At 39.2% G+C, this 16997-nt stretch overlaps 2 protein-coding genes across 5 annotated transcripts; both read left to right on the forward strand.

The window, feature by feature from the left end:
• The first annotated feature begins 499 nt into the window (after window positions 1-499).
• On the forward strand, window positions 500-4549 carry LOC105957802 (mechanosensitive ion channel protein 6). Its single transcript, XM_012981767.2, has 5 exons — window positions 500-2628; window positions 3063-3186; window positions 3270-3563; window positions 3664-3866; window positions 3955-4549. The coding sequence occupies exons 1-5, from the start codon at window positions 677-679 to the stop codon at window positions 4244-4246; spliced, it is 2865 nt and encodes a 954-aa protein (XP_012837221.2). The 5' UTR covers window positions 500-676; the 3' UTR covers window positions 4247-4549.
• A 170-nt stretch (window positions 4550-4719) lies between these two features.
• Window positions 4720-16976, forward strand: ATR (Ataxia telangiectasia-mutated and RAD3-like protein). Of its 4 annotated transcripts, none has more exons than XM_012981762.2 (16): window positions 4720-5049; window positions 5174-5318; window positions 5637-5749; window positions 5953-6290; window positions 6397-6521; window positions 7280-7424; window positions 7715-8278; window positions 8372-8447; window positions 8751-9063; window positions 9182-10438; window positions 10729-14122; window positions 14197-14763; window positions 15162-15785; window positions 16063-16257; window positions 16399-16582; window positions 16784-16976. In XM_012981762.2, exons 1-15 carry the CDS (start codon window positions 4893-4895, stop codon window positions 16564-16566), a joined length of 8181 nt encoding a protein of 2726 aa, XP_012837216.2. In that variant the 5' UTR covers window positions 4720-4892; the 3' UTR covers window positions 16567-16582; window positions 16784-16976. The 4 variants fall into 4 exon arrangements, with proteins under 4 accessions (XP_012837216.2, XP_012837217.2, XP_088677925.1 ...); XM_012981763.2 differs by having other exon boundaries at window positions 4722-5049; window positions 8757-9063; XM_088821799.1 differs by lacking the exons at window positions 4720-5049; window positions 5174-5318; window positions 5637-5749 and having other exon boundaries at window positions 6176-6290; window positions 6431-6521.
• The last annotated feature ends 21 nt before the right edge of the window (window positions 16977-16997 follow it).

The following is a 16997-nucleotide window of genomic DNA, read 5'->3' on the forward strand; positions in this document are numbered from 1 at the left end:
ACACAAATACAATTGAAAAGGAGGATATCGACTACGTATACGCTTGTTAATACTAGTAATAAATTATCGATGGGAAATCAACGGTCCTTATCTTAAAAAAATAAATTAAAAGAAAATAGAAATTAATTTATATTCATCATCACTATTCATTAATGTATAAGCGATTTTCAATACATTTTTTTTTCTTTTCTGTTTTAACCTTATTAATCCAATTTAAAAATTAACTTTCTCTTATAAATCATTAATCCTACAAATTAAACACATTCAAGCTCAATTAGATGGTCCTTAGATTGCAAAAGTTAGTACATAGTAGTTAGAAAAACAAATTGGACAGAAATCGGATCTACTATTGTACGAGAGTTCGATTTTTTATCAACAAAAAATGAAAAATAAAAAAATGAAATTCAACATAATTCACCAAATTCTCAACTAATAATAAATAATAATAAGAATAATGATAATAAATGAATAAATAATCACCAAAGATGTATTTCATTTCATTTCATTTCCAAATAAATAAATAAACACCATAAACAAATCATAACCATCTCTCTAAATATAGGAGATATTGCAGCTTTCTCTCCTTCAGTTAGTTTTACGTAGCAATCCAAAAAAAATAATTAAAACTACAAATCCATTGTCGATTGAATATTTCCTTATTGGGCTTTGAACTCTAATGGAATTTTCCTCTTCATGCAGGGAAACTTTCAAATCCCTTAATTCCTTCAAACATGGCAGAAAAATTTCCATAACCAACGCCGCGCAGCAACACGCTAACGACGAGAACCAGCCCATTTTGTTTGATCACAGCCGCGAATCCACGTCCGATACCCCCGCCGACCCGCACCACCACCCCCACCCCATGGCAGGACAGTCCGAATTCATTGTCAAAATCGACGGCGGCGACAGCGATAAACCCTCCCCCGCCGCCGTCAACACCAACGCCACCACCAAAAGGAACGTCTGCCGCGAATCGAGCCTCGATTTCTGGAGAGACGACGGGAACAAGTCCATGCAACAACAATCGCAGTTCGAATTTCAGGAGGATCCCCCGTCGAAGCTAATAGGGCAATTTCTGAACAAACAGAAGGCTTCCGGCGGAGATTTGTGCCTCGACGTCGATTTGGAGATGGACGAATTCCGCCCCGATGACAACAATTTCCCCCCTTACGACGACCGTAACAACAACTATCAAAGTTTCCCAAACTCCAGGGAGCTGAAATTTTCATCAGAAAACCCCAGTTCCAGCGTTAGCAATGTGGTCGACATCGGCCCCGACGAACAGAGGAAGAGCTGGCAGAACAACGGCTCCTCCTCCGACGAGGACGACAATCAAAGAGTTCACAACAGGAGGCGATCCATGAATATGGGAGCTAATTTGGAAACGAACAACAGCGGTATTGGCAATGACGGCCAGGTATTGAGATGTACCTCAATTCAAAGAAGGTTTAGTGGTTTAGGCAGGATGAAAACCAGGTCTAGGCTGATGGACCCACCGGAGGTACCGGATAGAAGATCGGGAATGATTAAGTCCACACGAATGCAGTCGGGAATGTTAGGGAGAGCTTCCGGAATGTTATCAAAGCCGCCAGACGAAGAGGAGGACGACCCCTTGTTCGCCGAGGATCTACCCGACGAGTACACCAAGGCCAAATTTGATGCACTGACTATTGCACAATGGATTAGTCTTATCTTAATTGTGACAGCTTTGGTGACCACTCTGTCAATTTCGAAATGGAAGAGAAAAAAAATGAGGGGGCTGAGTTTGTGGAAGTGGGAAGTGCTGGTTCTTGTTTTGATCTGTGGGAGATTGGTTTCCGGTTGGGCGATAAGGATAGTTGTGTTCTTTATCGAGAGGAACTTCTTTATGAGGAAAAGGGTGTTGTACTTTGTTTACGGTGTACGAAAGGCGGTTCAAAACTGTATTTGGTTGGGTCTTGTTTTGATTGCTTGGCACTCTATGTTCGATAAGGAGGTCGAAGGTGACAACAAGTTTCTACGGTATGTGAACAAGTTAATGGTGTGTATGTTGGTGGGAACATTGCTTTGGTTAGTGAAAACACTTATGGTGAAAGTTCTTGCTTCTTCATTCCACGTCAGCACTTTCTTCGACCGTATTCAAGAATCTTTATTCAACCAGTACGTGATCGAGACACTATCGGGGGCACCATTGATTGAGATGAGGCACCATCAAGAGGAAGAAGATAGGACAATGGCTGAGATTTGGAGGCTTCAGAATGCGGGGGCCACTTTGCCGCCTGATCTGAGGGCTCCAAATTTTCAACCGACAAAGAGTGGGAGAGTGGGTGGCAATGTTGTGGGTGGGGGGGGATTGCCCCCGAAACCACCAAAAGGGGTGAGCTTCAAATTTCCTGATCAGGCTACTAAAAGCGAAGATGATCAGGGGATATCGATTGATCAGTTGCATAAATTAAATAATAAGAATGTATCTGCTTGGAATATGAAGAGATTGATGAAAGTTGTCAAGAAAGGGGTTTTGACCACTTTGGATGAACGGGCGCTGGATAGCTCGGAAGGTGATGAGACTGCTACACAGATCAGGAGTGAGCATGAGGCATTGTGTGCAGCTAGGAAAATTTTCAGAAATGTGGCTAAGCCTAGGGCCAAGTAAGTCTTTCTATTTAACTAGTTGTGCTTACGTCACTAAGTTTTAAGTAAAATCAGTGGAACGTATTTATATTGATCAACCGTTAACGGTCTCTCTTAATGGAAACCGAGGAGTGCTGTCATGAAAATAATTATGCTTTTGGCGAAGTAATCAAGACTTGTATAAAATGGTTGAGGCCCATGTTGGTGTTTGATTAGGGAACTTCTTAAAATGATATAACATTAATTAATTAGTGAACATTATGGTGTCAAATCCTTAAGATGATGTCATAGAATGCAAATGATTGAGTTTATGTAACCATTTCTCGTGATTTATTTAATAATGTTCATCCAATGCAATGCACTTATGAAATATATTAACGAGCTTCATTTTTTTTTAAACTTTCTTGACGATCCAATTTTAGTTCCACAAAATAAATTCTCTGTTCTGGCAGGTTCATCTACCTCGAGGATCTGATGCGCTTCTTGCAACAAGATGAGGCTGAGAAAACATTGAACATCGTTGAAGGATCTACTGAAAGTGACAAAATCAGCAAAGCATCCCTAAAAAATTGGGTGGTATGAGATACTACCGATACCACCTTCACTACTTTAATAATGTATTGATTTTTTACCTGATTTTTTTCGGTGATTTTCTCTAGGTCAACGCCTTCATAGAACGAAGAGCTCTAGCCTTGACGCTGAATGACACAAAGACAGCTGTCGACAAACTTCATCAGATGGTGAACATCATAGTTGGCATCATCATATTGGTCATTTGCCTAGTCATTCTTGAAATTGCAACCAGCAAGTTTCTGCTCTATATCAGCTCCCAGATTGTGGTTGTGGCATTTATATTCGGAAACACCTGCAAAACAATATTCGAAGCCATCATATTCGTATTCGTGATGCACCCTTTTGATGTCGGGGATCGATGTGAAGTTGATGGAGTCCAGGTACAAAAAAAAAATAAAAATCAAGAAACCTTCCACCTTAGACAATCTCCCTTTTTTCTTTTCTTCCTCTAATAAATGATCTTACGTTGGAAATCCACAGATGGTTGTGGAAGAAATGAATATATTGACAACTGTCTTTCTGAGATTCGACAATCAGAAGATACTCTACCCAAACGTAACTCTCGCCACAAAGCCTATAAGCAACTACTATCGCAGTCCAGATATGGGCGATTCAATTGATTTCTCAGTACACATTGCTACACCAGCTGAAAAGATTGCCTTGATGAAGCAAAGAATAATAAGGTAAAAAAAAATATATATATAATTTCAAGAACTGCTTTTTGCGCCTTTGTTGTTTATTAATTAAAATATTTTACGTTCGAAACTGCAGTATCATCGAAAACAAGAGCGAACATTGGTACCCCGCACCCTCGGTAGTGCTAATGAATTTGGAGAATCTGCACATGCTGAAAATGTCGGTGTGGATGAGGCACCGAATGAATCATCAGAACATGGGAGAGAAGTGGAAAAGGAGAGAAGTGTTGGTTGAAGAGTTGGTCAAGATATTTAAAGAGCTCGATATCGAGTACCGTCTCTACCCCATTGATATTAACATTAGAGCAATGCCGCCTTTGAACTCTACCCGAACCCCTTCTACATGGGCTCCCCCTCCTTCTACCTAACTGAGAATCATTTTCAAACAAATTTATTTATTTATTTATTCATTGCTTAATAGAACAGAGTTGGATCATAATTCATAACTGAGTTCATTTTTTGGATTAGAATAACGTAGGACGGCGAAATGTAGATGTTTTTTGATTGCATCTCTTCTTCTCTGCTGTGCAGAGTTGGTTTTTTTCTGAGTAGTAATTATTTTTTAACATTCCTTTTTTTAGAGGATTTGAATTGAATAATTTGTAGATGCAGTTCTCTTCTTACTTGCACTCTTGGAGACATTTATTCTATATTTATATGTTTCGTTCAAATTTTTTTTATTTGTTTTAATTTAATTGATTGAACTATCTGTTTAAATAACAATTGAATATTTTATTTAAATTTGTTTGGAAAGTAACAAATAAAAGTAAGTAAAGGGCTTTCAATTTTGGCACGTGTAGAATTCCTGATAGGTTAGCTTAGGTTATTCGGATTCAATAGTGAAGTACAGCGTATTATGAAAAGTTGCCCGTTAATTAGCAACGGGGCCGAAATACAGAACACCGGTTCGTCTTAAATTACCGATTCGAAATAGGAGGGAAAACCAAAAGGAACACACACACACACACACACACACACAGTGAGTCTGCTGCTGTGGTTAGGGTAAATGATCGAATGGCGAATCTGTCGAGCCTGGTGCACGAGCTCCGAGAACGCATAGCGGCATCGTCGTCAACTCCTCTCAACAAGGAAAACGACGAAGTTTTGGAGTCGCGATTCCGCACTGTTCTCCCCAATCTCATCCTGACCTATATCGACGCTTCTTCTTCCGGTATGTGAACTTGCTCTATATTTTATCCAGGTTTAGTTAGAGTCTGGAGTTTTTGGAGTTATTTTTTTTTTTTTTAATTTTTTTTTTTAATTTATTGAAAGTAATAGATTCAAATATGTTGTAGCCAAAGAGAGGGAGGTGATTGCAGTGCTCAAATTATTGTCACACACAGCAAAGAATTTCCCGGGAGTTTTCTTTCATGGGAAGGCGAATGCTGTGCTTCCTGTTATCGGTCGCATTTTATGCTTCTTTGCTGAACCTGTATTTCGGTTAGTCAATTGATTACTTATTATGTTTTTTTCTCCTATATCAGGGAATGAGTAACTAAATTCCTTGCCACAGTTTTTGGTAATCGTTGTACCTAGCTGTACCGTCATAATATTTCTCCGATGTGAAGTTCTTGAAAGTTGGGAGGATATATATATATATATATATATATATATATATATATATATATATATATATATATATATATATATATATATATATATTTTGTGGTTGATTTCAAGAATTTTGGTTATTTAATATCTTTTGGAAGAAATTCTCTTTGATTAAATACTAAATATTGTTGTTTTGCATCTGTGCAGTTCACGACATGGAGTAATTTTTGAGACCATAGGATCCCTGCTATCCTTGCTCCGCACAGGTGATCGGGATGCATACCGCCAATTCTTTATGGATACTATGTCATTAACTGAAGGTACACAACATGGACTGTCAGAACTTCTACTATGCCTATGAATCAGGATAACTTAATAATTTTGATTGATTAATGTGTGTTGTTTCCCTTCCATGGTACGCTAGTTAGTTTCACCTTTTTTTGTGGGTAGTATACTTTATTTCATCTGAGGACAGACTCTTTTCAATTCTCTTCTTTAACCATCAACATATTTTCCGTTGTAGATCTCGCATACGTTGCCTCAATTTGTGATGAGAGAACGTCAGTAGGACCAAAGAGATTGTGGTTGAAGTCTTTCTCTGAGTCTTTTGCCAGAATCCTCGATGACCCTGCCCCTGCCCTTCTCCGAGATCTTCCAATATCTAACAGGCCGACCAATGGAGAAGGAATATTAGTTGATCTTACGGGAAAAGAAAGGTTTTTAGGCTTTGCCACTTCAGCCATCAAGCTTCTATATAAATGCTTAACTGAAGGAACTTTATATGTTGAGGGGCTTTTGGATGCGTCCTGTGTTTTGTCTGTCTGCAATCTTTTGTGCTGTGGAGATGATGATCTGCACATGGTAGGTAGATACATTTGCAAATTCCCAGTTTCTTCAGTTGCTTTTATGTATTGTATGTTTTATGCCTGTTTACAATAGGCTTTCTAACTTCTCAAGTTGTGTGAAGGCTTGTTTTGACTTTGCACGGCTCATTGGAGCAGGGAAAAATTGTGAGATTGTTCCAACTGAAAAAGTAATACAATCAATGACAATCATACTAAGCGGAGATGTTGTAGGAGTTTCAGTATTCAGGTATGTCAATTGATTGTAACTCTAGAATTAGCTTTTCCCCTTTTCAAATTTATGATTGTTCATTTTCTAAAATTTTCTTTTGTTATAACTCAAATGCCTACAAAGAACAATTAGTAGTTACCATTGTAGTAACTTTTGGGTTTTAGTTGATTCAGTGATACCCTTGGTCAACATCTAAACAAACAGAGTGCCGTGTCACTATCTCCTCTTGATCATGTGGTGATGGCCGTCAAACTCCTTGTATAAAATTTTAAGAGAAAATCAATTTTATCAACAAGATTTACCATGAGATGTCATCACGTGAGAGTTTTCTGTTTATAACTACATTTTGATCTATCAAGTCTATCCACGTACATAGCCGAATCATTATTCTTTTCTGTCTGTCATCTTACTGACTTCATGGTTGAGCGGCTTTCAGGTTTGATGAACTATGCATCTAACGGGTTTCTTTTGATTGCTTTATTTTGAGCTGGTGGAGTCTACCTGATGATAAGCTGAGATGTATAATTTTGTTTGTAATTTTATTCAAGCAACTCCAGACTCTCTGATTCTGTCACATCTTTAAAATATTTAGTGAATCCCAATTTGCAGAACCCTTTCAAAATTTCTATTCTGTCCGGAACTTTTAGATTGTTTTTGCCTGTGACTTATGCACATTCTTTGATGATCTGTCTAGCTATCCACTTCATTATCAACATTGGCTCTTGAAGCTGTCTCTCGTAGGTTATTTTCTAACAGCCACAATTTTTTGATTACAGAAGTGCGGATTACGACTCTTTACTAGGAGGATGTCTTCAGTCCTTGCATTCTGGTTGTCCTGATGATGTCGTCAGGTCGACAGCAGCTGATATAGTGCACATTTTTCCGGAGTCAATGCTGAAGACAAGGAGCTCGGAGCTCAAGGTTAATAATGATATCATTGGCATGCATATCATTGTCATTGTCACCTCTTTATATAACATAGGTACTTGTGAATGAACATCTGGCATATGAATGATCATGTACATCTCCTGCCATATATGTGCATAAACCACTTTTAGTGCCTAAGCTTATTCTTTTATATGCTTTGTAGCAATAACTGTATGTACATACTTATGTATCTGGAGTTGTATGTATGTATAAATATCGATCAATGAACTTTTTAAAACTAATTATCTGGCTGCAATTTACGATTCTACTCCTGAAAATTTCAGGCTGGCCTGTGCAGTGCATATGTTCGAATTGCAAAAACATGTCCGCCGCATTCCTGGAGGCCAGAATGTCTTATTTCTATGCTTTATTCTTCCCCGTCCACTTTTCACTTAATAGACTGCTTCAAAGTTGCTGTCTCCAGGCTTGGTCATAATCTTATTGGAGGGGTAGTGACTGGTGATAATCACACTGGTCTGTCAGAGACAAGAGTTAATGCATATGAAAGCTCAAATACTGGGGGCAAAAGACCTGTTCAGGATAGAGAAACTTTGGAAACAAAGCGCCAAAAGATAGATACTGGCGCTACATGTCGGGATATATGCAAGTTTGTTAGTAGTTTTACTGGAGTTGGAGAAAAAGAATATGCTGATTATATGTGTACCTCATTGAATCTATTACTTGAGAGTCTAAAACCTCCCGGGGAGAACTCTAATTTATTGAGGACAGAAATTGCACTGACAGCTATTAGCACACTATGTATCGTTTTTTCTGAACACCCTCATGCCAGCCTTTCCATTTGCATATTTAGGCTGATGTGCAAGTGGATTGGTTGGATGTCCCAGCAGGTTGCTCCCCACTCACACACCTCTTTCGTTTGAATTTCCTTATAATCTGACCTTTGGCATTTTATGATGTTTAATGTTTAATAAATCTTGCAGACGGAGCAAGAACTTCCCTTTCCTCTTGATCTATGCATCTTCTTTGAAGCAGTTCATAGCCTACTGCTTTTGCAAGGTAATGTAAGTGTTATGTGAACTCAGTTTTCATCGATCACTGCATGATATTTGCGTCAAGAGTTCTTTTTCCCTTTCTTTCATTCAACACCCCTTTTTTTCTTAGATTAGAATTTGTGCTCTGTTGAAAGGTATATTAAAACGATGTTCTGAACGATTAATAATAGTGACACTTTATAGTAATCACCGGATGCTGCTTCGTAATAAAAGCCTGGTTATGTTTATTTGCTGCTATCACTTTGGGATGTATCATTTCATATAATCTAATTATTAAACCTGTTCCGTTTCATCTATGATTCCCTAGCTAAAGAGGATATGCTCATGATCTTTGAAAAAGCTGATGATATTGGAGATTTCTTGCGAGAAGTGCTAAAGCTTCCGTGGAACTATGCTCCTTCAGTAATAGAATCTCATCCTCCCAGCAAGGCAAAATGTCTCTCATCTCGCATTATGTCCATGATTGGGAGTATAACACTGCATGGAGTGGATCTCGATGTTCTGGACTTGGCACTTCATGATAAAGAAGAAGAAGTTAGAATTGAAGCTGTCATCTCTATGCCAGTGATTGTTGTATTCTCTGGTTTTGATTTTCTGACACATATGTTTACCAGGCTGGAGTAAGTGAAGAATGTCTGTTTAATTAACTGAGAACACGCAAGTATCTGAGCTCATTGCATGCTATTGAAAACGAAATAAAGTGTTTACAGGTCCCTTTTTTTGTCAATTCTCTCACAGGACCCTAAAGAAAGAGAACAATGAGCAAGTCAAGAAAATTATTCCCATTTCTCTTGGTTATCTGGCATGCTTATACGGATATTGCAATGGTGTAGCTGGACTTCCGGAAGTAGAATGCAAAATATACTTGCAGAATGACAAGGAGAAAAATGACTTGCCTATAGATCATCTGCTGCAAGGGATTTGGTGTTCAAAGTGTGACAGCAGTGCCACAGTCAAATATGGGTCATGTTCAACAGTTCCTTTGCCTAGCATACGCAAAAAAGATTTTATTTTGGGTTGTGACTATACCTATTTGCAGTCTCTCTTTTTTGAGCTCCTCTACGATGAATCATCAGAAGAAGTTCAAGTTGCATGTGTAAGAGTGATTCAGCGAATTCTTTTGCATGGAACTGAAGATGTTTTGCTTAAGACAAGATCTCAATGGGTAAAATGTGTAGATTTTTTACTCCTTCACAGGAACAAAAATGTGAGACAAGCATTTGGCTCGCAGATTACTTTCTTCCTCCAGGAGCCTATTTTGGAATATTTTTTTTTATGTAAGGATGTAGCTCCAAACAAATCTAAAGAGCAGAGATTCATGGACAGAATAAAACATGCTTTGGCAGCTGCTGAGGATCCTCTGGTTTTTGAAACCCTTATAGAAACGGCAGCAACAATCATGCAAGCTGTTGATAGTCATAGTCAACTCTTTTTGTTCTCTCTTATTTTATTGATTGATCAGCTTGGCAATCCTTATGTTACAGTGAGGCTAATCGCCTCAAAGTTGATAAACAGATCTTGCTGCTTACATCACACAGGGGGACTTGAAGGACTCCTAGCTAAAGTTCTTCATATCCAAAACGAATTGTATGATTATCTATGTATGAGGCTTGCCAATCAGCCAAAAATGATCGAAGAATTTTCAGCAGCTGTTCTTGGTGTTGAAACTGAAGAACTTGTCAAGAGGATGATTCCTGTTGTTCTTCCCAGACTTGTGGTCCTCCAGCATGATAGTAAACAAGCATTAGCAACGTTAGATATGTTGGCTAAGTGTTTGAAGACAGATACGGTTCAACTTATTGTTAATTGGCTGCCCAAAGTACTTGCTTTTGCTCTTCATCAATCTGACGGGCTGGAACTGAAATCCGCTTTGCAGTTCTACCATGATCATACTGGATCTGATAGTCAAGAAATTTTTGCAGCTGCTTTACCTGCACTCTTAGATGAACTTATATGCTTTACGGATGTTGACGATGCAGAAGAAATAAGTAAAAGGTACTTGATCGAAAAAACTGCGTATAAAGTTCTTTTTTTTTTTTGTTGTTGGGGGGGGGGGGGGGGTACAAATGTTGCAAGTGACATGTAATCACTAATTTGAAATTTAGGATGAGAGTACTATTTAAAGGATCATGCTTTTGAGGGTCTCTACCTTAAGGTTTGTTTATTCTAGGCTACCGATTTACTGTTTTCTTTGTGGAATCTGTATCTTCTGTACTTCCTTTATGAATTTCATTTATGTTATTACAAGCTCTGTTCTTCACACGCGGTACACTTATTTTTTTCAGGTTAGGTCGGGTACCTCGTATGATTAAAGAAGTTGCGAAAATTCTTACTGGTAGTGAAGATCTTCCAGGATTTTTGAGGAACCATGTTGTTGGTTTGCTGAATAGCATTGATAGAAAAATGCTTCATGCAGAGGATGTATCATTGCAAAAACAAGCCATCAGACGGATAGAGATGCTGATTAAATTGATGGGCTCCCATCTTAGCACATATGTACCAAAAATTATGGTTCTTCTCATGCATGCTATCCATAAGGAATGGCTTCAGCGTGAGGGTCTTTCTGTATTGCATTTCTTCTTAAAGCAGTTAGCTATTTTGTCTCCATCTAGCACTGAACATGTCATTTCTCAAGTTTTTGCTGCTCTCGTGCCTTTCTTGGAGAGAGAGACAGGAAGTTCATCTTCCCATATGAATAGTAAGATTGTGGAGATATTGGAAGAACTCGTGGTTCAGAACAAGGATATTTTGAAGCAGCATATCCGTGAATTCCCTACTGTACCCAATGTTCCTGCCCTGTCAGAAGTGAACAAGGTGATTCAAGAAGCACGTGGGTTGATGACCCTGAAAGATCAATTACATGGTGTTGTGGAGGGATTAAATCATGAAAACTTGAATGTGAGATACATGGTCGCATCTGAGCTAAGCAAGTTGTTGAACCTGAAAAGGGAGGAGTTCATGGCTTTGTTAACAAAGGAAGGGGATTTGGTTATGGATGTAATGAGTTCTTTGATAACATCACTGCTAAAAGGATGTGCAGAGGAGTCTAGGACTTCAGTTGGACAGCGGTTGAAGCTGATATGTGCAGATTGCCTTGGATCCCTTGGTGCTATAGATCCTGCCAAAATCAAGGGATTTTCCAGCACACGCTTTAAGATTGCATGTTCTGATGATGATTTGATTTTCGAGTTGATCCATAAACATCTGGCGAGGTCTTTCAGAGCTGCACCTGATACCATCATTCAAGATTCAGCTGCATTGGCTATTCAGGAGCTGCTAAAAGTTGCAGGATGTGAGGCATCGCTTGATGAGAATGTTTTAGAACGGACTAAAGGCAAACAACATCTGAAGGTGGGCAAATTTTCCAGCAGGGGCATGGATGACTGCAGTGAAATGATGTTAGGTAGGGGCCAGATATTATGGGACCGGTTCTCTAATTATGTCAAAGAGATAATAGCCCCTTGCTTAACGTCAAGATTCCAACTCCCCAATGTTTCAGATTCAGCTGCTTCTGGTCCTATATACCGGCCTTCGATGTCATTCAGAAGATGGATATATTTTTGGATCAAAAAATTAACTGCACATGCCACTGGTTCTCGGTCTACAATTTTTAATGCTTGTCGAGGTATAGTGCGTCATGATATGCAAATAGCCATCTATCTTCTGCCCTACTTGGTTCTTAATGCTGTTTGTGATGGTACTGAGGAGGCACGCAGTGGTATAACAGAGGAAATTTTATCAGTTCTTGATGCAGCCACCTCAGATAGTAGCACTCCTGCTGTTCATAGTACTAATTTTGGGCAAAGTGAGGTGTGCATTCAAGCTGTATTTACTCTTCTCGATAATCTAGGCCAATGGGTGGACGATGTTGAGCAAGAACTTGCCCTTTCCCAGCCTCTTCAGTCGTCCAACTCTAAGAAAGAAGCTAACAAGTTGAAGGACCAGAGTATGGCTCTTCTGAAGGATTCAAACCAAGTGCTTACACAATGCAAACATGTCTCAGAACTCCTAGGTGCAATTCCTAAGATTACCCTTGCTAAGGCCTCATTCAGGTGTCAGGCTTATGCAAGATCTTTATTATACTTTGAGTCTTATGTGCGGGAAAAATCGGGAGCTTTCAACCCTGCTGCCGAAAAGAGCGGTGTTTTTGAGGATGAAGATATATCATTTTTAATGCAAGTACATAGTGGATTAGATGAGCCAGATGGCTTATCTGGTCTGGCATCTTTACGTAAGTCAACAAGCTTACAAGACCATCTCCTGATTAACAAAAAGGCAGGAAACTGGGCTGAAGTTTTAAATTCTTGTGAGCAAGCTCTGCAGATGGAATCCTTTTCTGTTCAGAGGCAGTCCGATGTTCTTAACTGCTTGCTCAACATGTCCCATTTACGGGCAATGGTAACTCATGTAGATGGTTTAGTTTCTAGGATTCCTCAGTATAGGAAAACATGGTGTACCCAAGGGGTTCAAGCTGCCTGGAGGCTTGGGAAGTGGGAATTGATGGGTGAGTACCTCAGTGGGGCTGACGAAGAAGGTCTACTTTGTAGCAGCTCTGAGAGTAATGCTTTTTTCGACAAGGATGTTGCAAAGATTCTTCAGGCAATGATGAAAAAGGATCAGTTTTCTGTTGCAGAGAAAATTGCGTTATCTAAACAAGCTCTGATCGCTCCTCTTGCTGCTGCTGGGATGGATTCTTATGCACGGGCATATCCATTTGTTGTGAAGCTTCACTTGCTCCGAGAGCTTGAGGATTTCAATTCTCTTCTTAATGGTGATTCTTTTTTGGGGAGGAGATTCCGACTAGACGAACCAGAATTCTCAAGGACACTGGAAAACTGGGAAAGCCGACTGAAACTTACCCAACCATCTTTATGGGCAAGGGAGCCACTCTTGGCCTTCCGAAGACTTGTTTTTAGTGCCAGTGGTTTTGGTGCTCAAGTTGGGAATTGCTGGATACAATATGCAAAGCTTTGTCGTTCAGCTGGTCACTATGAAACTGCAAAGCGAGCAATTTTGGAAGCCGAGGTCGCAGGAGCACCTAATGTTCACATTGAGAAGGCTAAGCTTATGTGGAGCACCAGGCAGACCGATGGCGCCATTGCAGAGCTGCAACAATCCCTTCTCAATATGCCTGTAGAGGTTGTTGGCCCTGCTGTTATATCATCAATCACCAGCCTTTCTGTGGTTCCTGTGAATCCTCCACCTCTGCTATCTGATACTCGGTGTACGAATGAGAATCTAAATGTAGCAAAGACACTACTCCTTTACTCAAGGTGGATCCATTACACTGGGCAAAAGCAGAAGGGAGATGTGACCAATCTATATTCTAGGGTTAAGGAATTGCAGCCAAAGTGGGAAAAGGGATACTTCTACATGGCGAAATACTATGACGAAGTACTTGTTGATGCTCGGAAACGCCAAGAAGACAGTAACGACCAATCTGTGAGATCAATGTCGTCTAAAATAGGCGATGTTGCATCTAAAAATGTAAATTCTGAAGAGAAGTGGTGGACTTACCTTCCAGAAGTGCTGTTGTGTTATGCCAAAGGGCTTCACAGGGGTCACAATAATCTATTCCAGGCCCTGCCGAGGTTGTTGACATTATGGTTTGACTTTGGGAGCATTAATTACAGAAGCAATCCCCAATCCAGTAAAGATATGAAGAATGTTCAGGCGCATGTAATAATTTCACCAGTTAAAACTTTATTAATAATTATTTTCAACTTTTTGTTAATTTTCCTTATCTTGCTTAGGTCATGAGAGTCATGAGAGGGTGTTTGACCGGCCTGCCGACCTACCAATGGTTGACTGTCTTGCCTCAACTGGTGTCGAGGATTTGCCACCAAAATGAAGAAATTGTCCGCTTGGTGAAGCACATCATTACTTCAGTTCTTCGGCAGTATCCCCAGCAAGCCCTTTGGACCATGGTAGCTGTTACAAAATCTACAGTTCCTTCAAGAAGAGCGGCTGCTGCAGAGATTATACAAGCTGCCAGAAAAGGATCCAGTCAAGGAGGACCTAACTCTATGTTTGTGCAATTCGCTACCTTAGTAGATCATCTGATCAAGTTATGCTTCCATCCATGCCAAACAAAGTCGAGGACAATCAACATTTTAACTGAGTTTAGTGCCCTGAAGAGGATGATGCCTGTGGAAATTGTAATGCCAACCCGAGAATCTCTTACTGTTAACCTACCTTCATATGATGTGAATCTGACTGAGTCTGGTACATCTGATATATTTTCATATTCAGACTTGCCAACAATATCCGGAATAGCAGATGAGGCTGAAATTCTATCATCACTTCAGCGTCCAAAGAAAGTAGGACCTCATTTGGCTGCTCTCTTTTTCTTCTTTTCTCTCGTCCTTTTAATTTCTCTGGTTCATCTTTTATTTCAAATTTATTGCCGCTCACATAAAAAAAAAAAAAAAAAAACAAAAAAAAAATCGACATCAAATTTCTTAACGTGATTTCAGAACTTTGATATTTCATTTACTTTCATTCTTTCCCTATTGAAGAGGCTTTCTTGATTAGATTACCATAATTGAACTAATTTCTTGAGATTGAATTTATGCTAAGTGAGACAGTGACTGCTAGCATTTTATTTTAGTCCATTAGTTTGATTAGTTCCATAATCTAGATGTTGGGATGCCTGAATGGAACTGTTCTTTTGACTGATTTCGGCTATTTATGTGAAACTGCCTTCTAAATTTTGCAGATCGTTCTGATGGGTAGTGATGGAACTGAACGGCCATTTCTCTGTAAACCAAAGGATGACCTTAGAAAAGATGCACGTATGATGGAATTCAATGCAATGATAAACCGTTTACTATCCAAAAGCCCTGAAAGTCGTCGTCGGAAGCTTTATATTCGTACATTTGCTGTGGTACCATTGACAGAAGATTGCGGTATGGTGGAGTGGGTGCCGCATACTCGTGGTCTCCGACATATTATCCAGGATATCTATACAAGTGGTGGAAAGTTTGATAGACAGAAAACAAATCCTCAAATTAAACGTATTTATGATCAATCACAAGGTAAAATGCCAGAAGATGAAATGCTAAAGACCAAAATTCTGCCAATGTTCCCTCCAGCTTTCCACAAATGGTTTTTGAACACATTTTCAGAACCAGCTATGTGGTTTAGGGCTCGCATTGCCTATGCACATACTACTGCAGTTTGGTCAATGGTTGGGCACATTGTTGGCCTTGGGGATCGTCATGGTGAAAACATTCTTTTTGACTCTACCACAGGAGATTGTGTCCATGTTGATTTTAGTTGCTTGTTTGACAAAGGCCTCGATTTGGATAAGCCAGAATTGGTGCCTTTCCGACTGACACAGGTAAGGGAGACGGGCACAAATAAGTAGAAACTGAGTAAGAATTACATAAGCATGGAAATTTTTTATATAAGCGATAGCAAGATCCACTTTCTTGCACATATAGATGCTGGAAATTTCGTAATTTTATGTTTTTGTTCCTATTTTCTAACTCTTGATCTTATTCAGTCGGGAAATAAGTTTTGCAGGTTTACTTTTTATTTTTTGGAATTTTTTAATAAAATATTCATCGTAAGGGCTTTATTTTGACCATTTTCCTTTACTTTTGTTGGCTATCTAGAACATGATTGATGGGCTGGGCATCACTGGATATGAGGGCACCTACCTGAAGGTTTGTGAGATTACACTTGCAATTCTAAGGGCGAATAAGGAGACACTCATGAATGTTTTGGAGACTTTTATTCATGACCCTCTTGTGGAATGGACTAAATCTCACAAGTCTAGTGGAACTGAAGTACAAAATCCATATGCACAGGTTTGAGTCTATGATCTTCTTTGACATTCTGAGTTGCAATTCTCCTTAAAGATATGCAGTTTGAGTTAGGTATTTCCGCATAATCGTCATAGTTTGACGAAATTTTGGTAACACCTGCTTTTCTTTTGCCTGGAATTTTAGCGAGCCATCAATAACATAGAAGCACGTCTGCAAGGAGTTGTGGTTGGTGTAGGAGCAGCACCATCTTTGCCTCTCGCTGTAGAAGGACAAGCTCGCCGTCTAATTGCAGAAGCAGTTTCCCTCAAAAACCTTGGAAAGATGTATATATGGTGGATGCCTTGGTTTTGAAGAGTTCCCCTTCTAGGTACATACCATCTCAATCGAATTATATATCCAAAATCATTATATTTAATCCTGATATTTTGGCATTCTTCAGAAATTACCATTAACTATTTATTTTCTAAGAACCAACTTTGATTCGTGTTGTTTGATCACCTATCAAAGCATGGAGAAAATTAATACTTGACTAATTTTCTCATGGTATTGCATTTGAATTATTTGCCAGGTTTCTCTGTGTCTTGCCCCAAAAATCATGCTGAAAACTGGAGAAGCTGGATATTTTGCTGTACTTTGGTTACCACTGTATCTTCAAATTTGTATTTAGGTACTTCTCTTTTGAATCCTTAGTATAATTGATAAACAAACAACTCCAGAACATCTTCTCATCTATAAATATGTATATATGCCTATCCTTTTTATTTCCGGTTCTGTTTGATTTT

The sequence above is a fragment of the Erythranthe guttata genome, chromosome 2, assembly GCF_056151865.1.
Source record: "Erythranthe guttata isolate IM_541 chromosome 2, IM_541, whole genome shotgun sequence".
In the NCBI taxonomy this organism is placed as follows: Eukaryota; Viridiplantae; Streptophyta; class Magnoliopsida; order Lamiales; family Phrymaceae; genus Erythranthe; species Erythranthe guttata.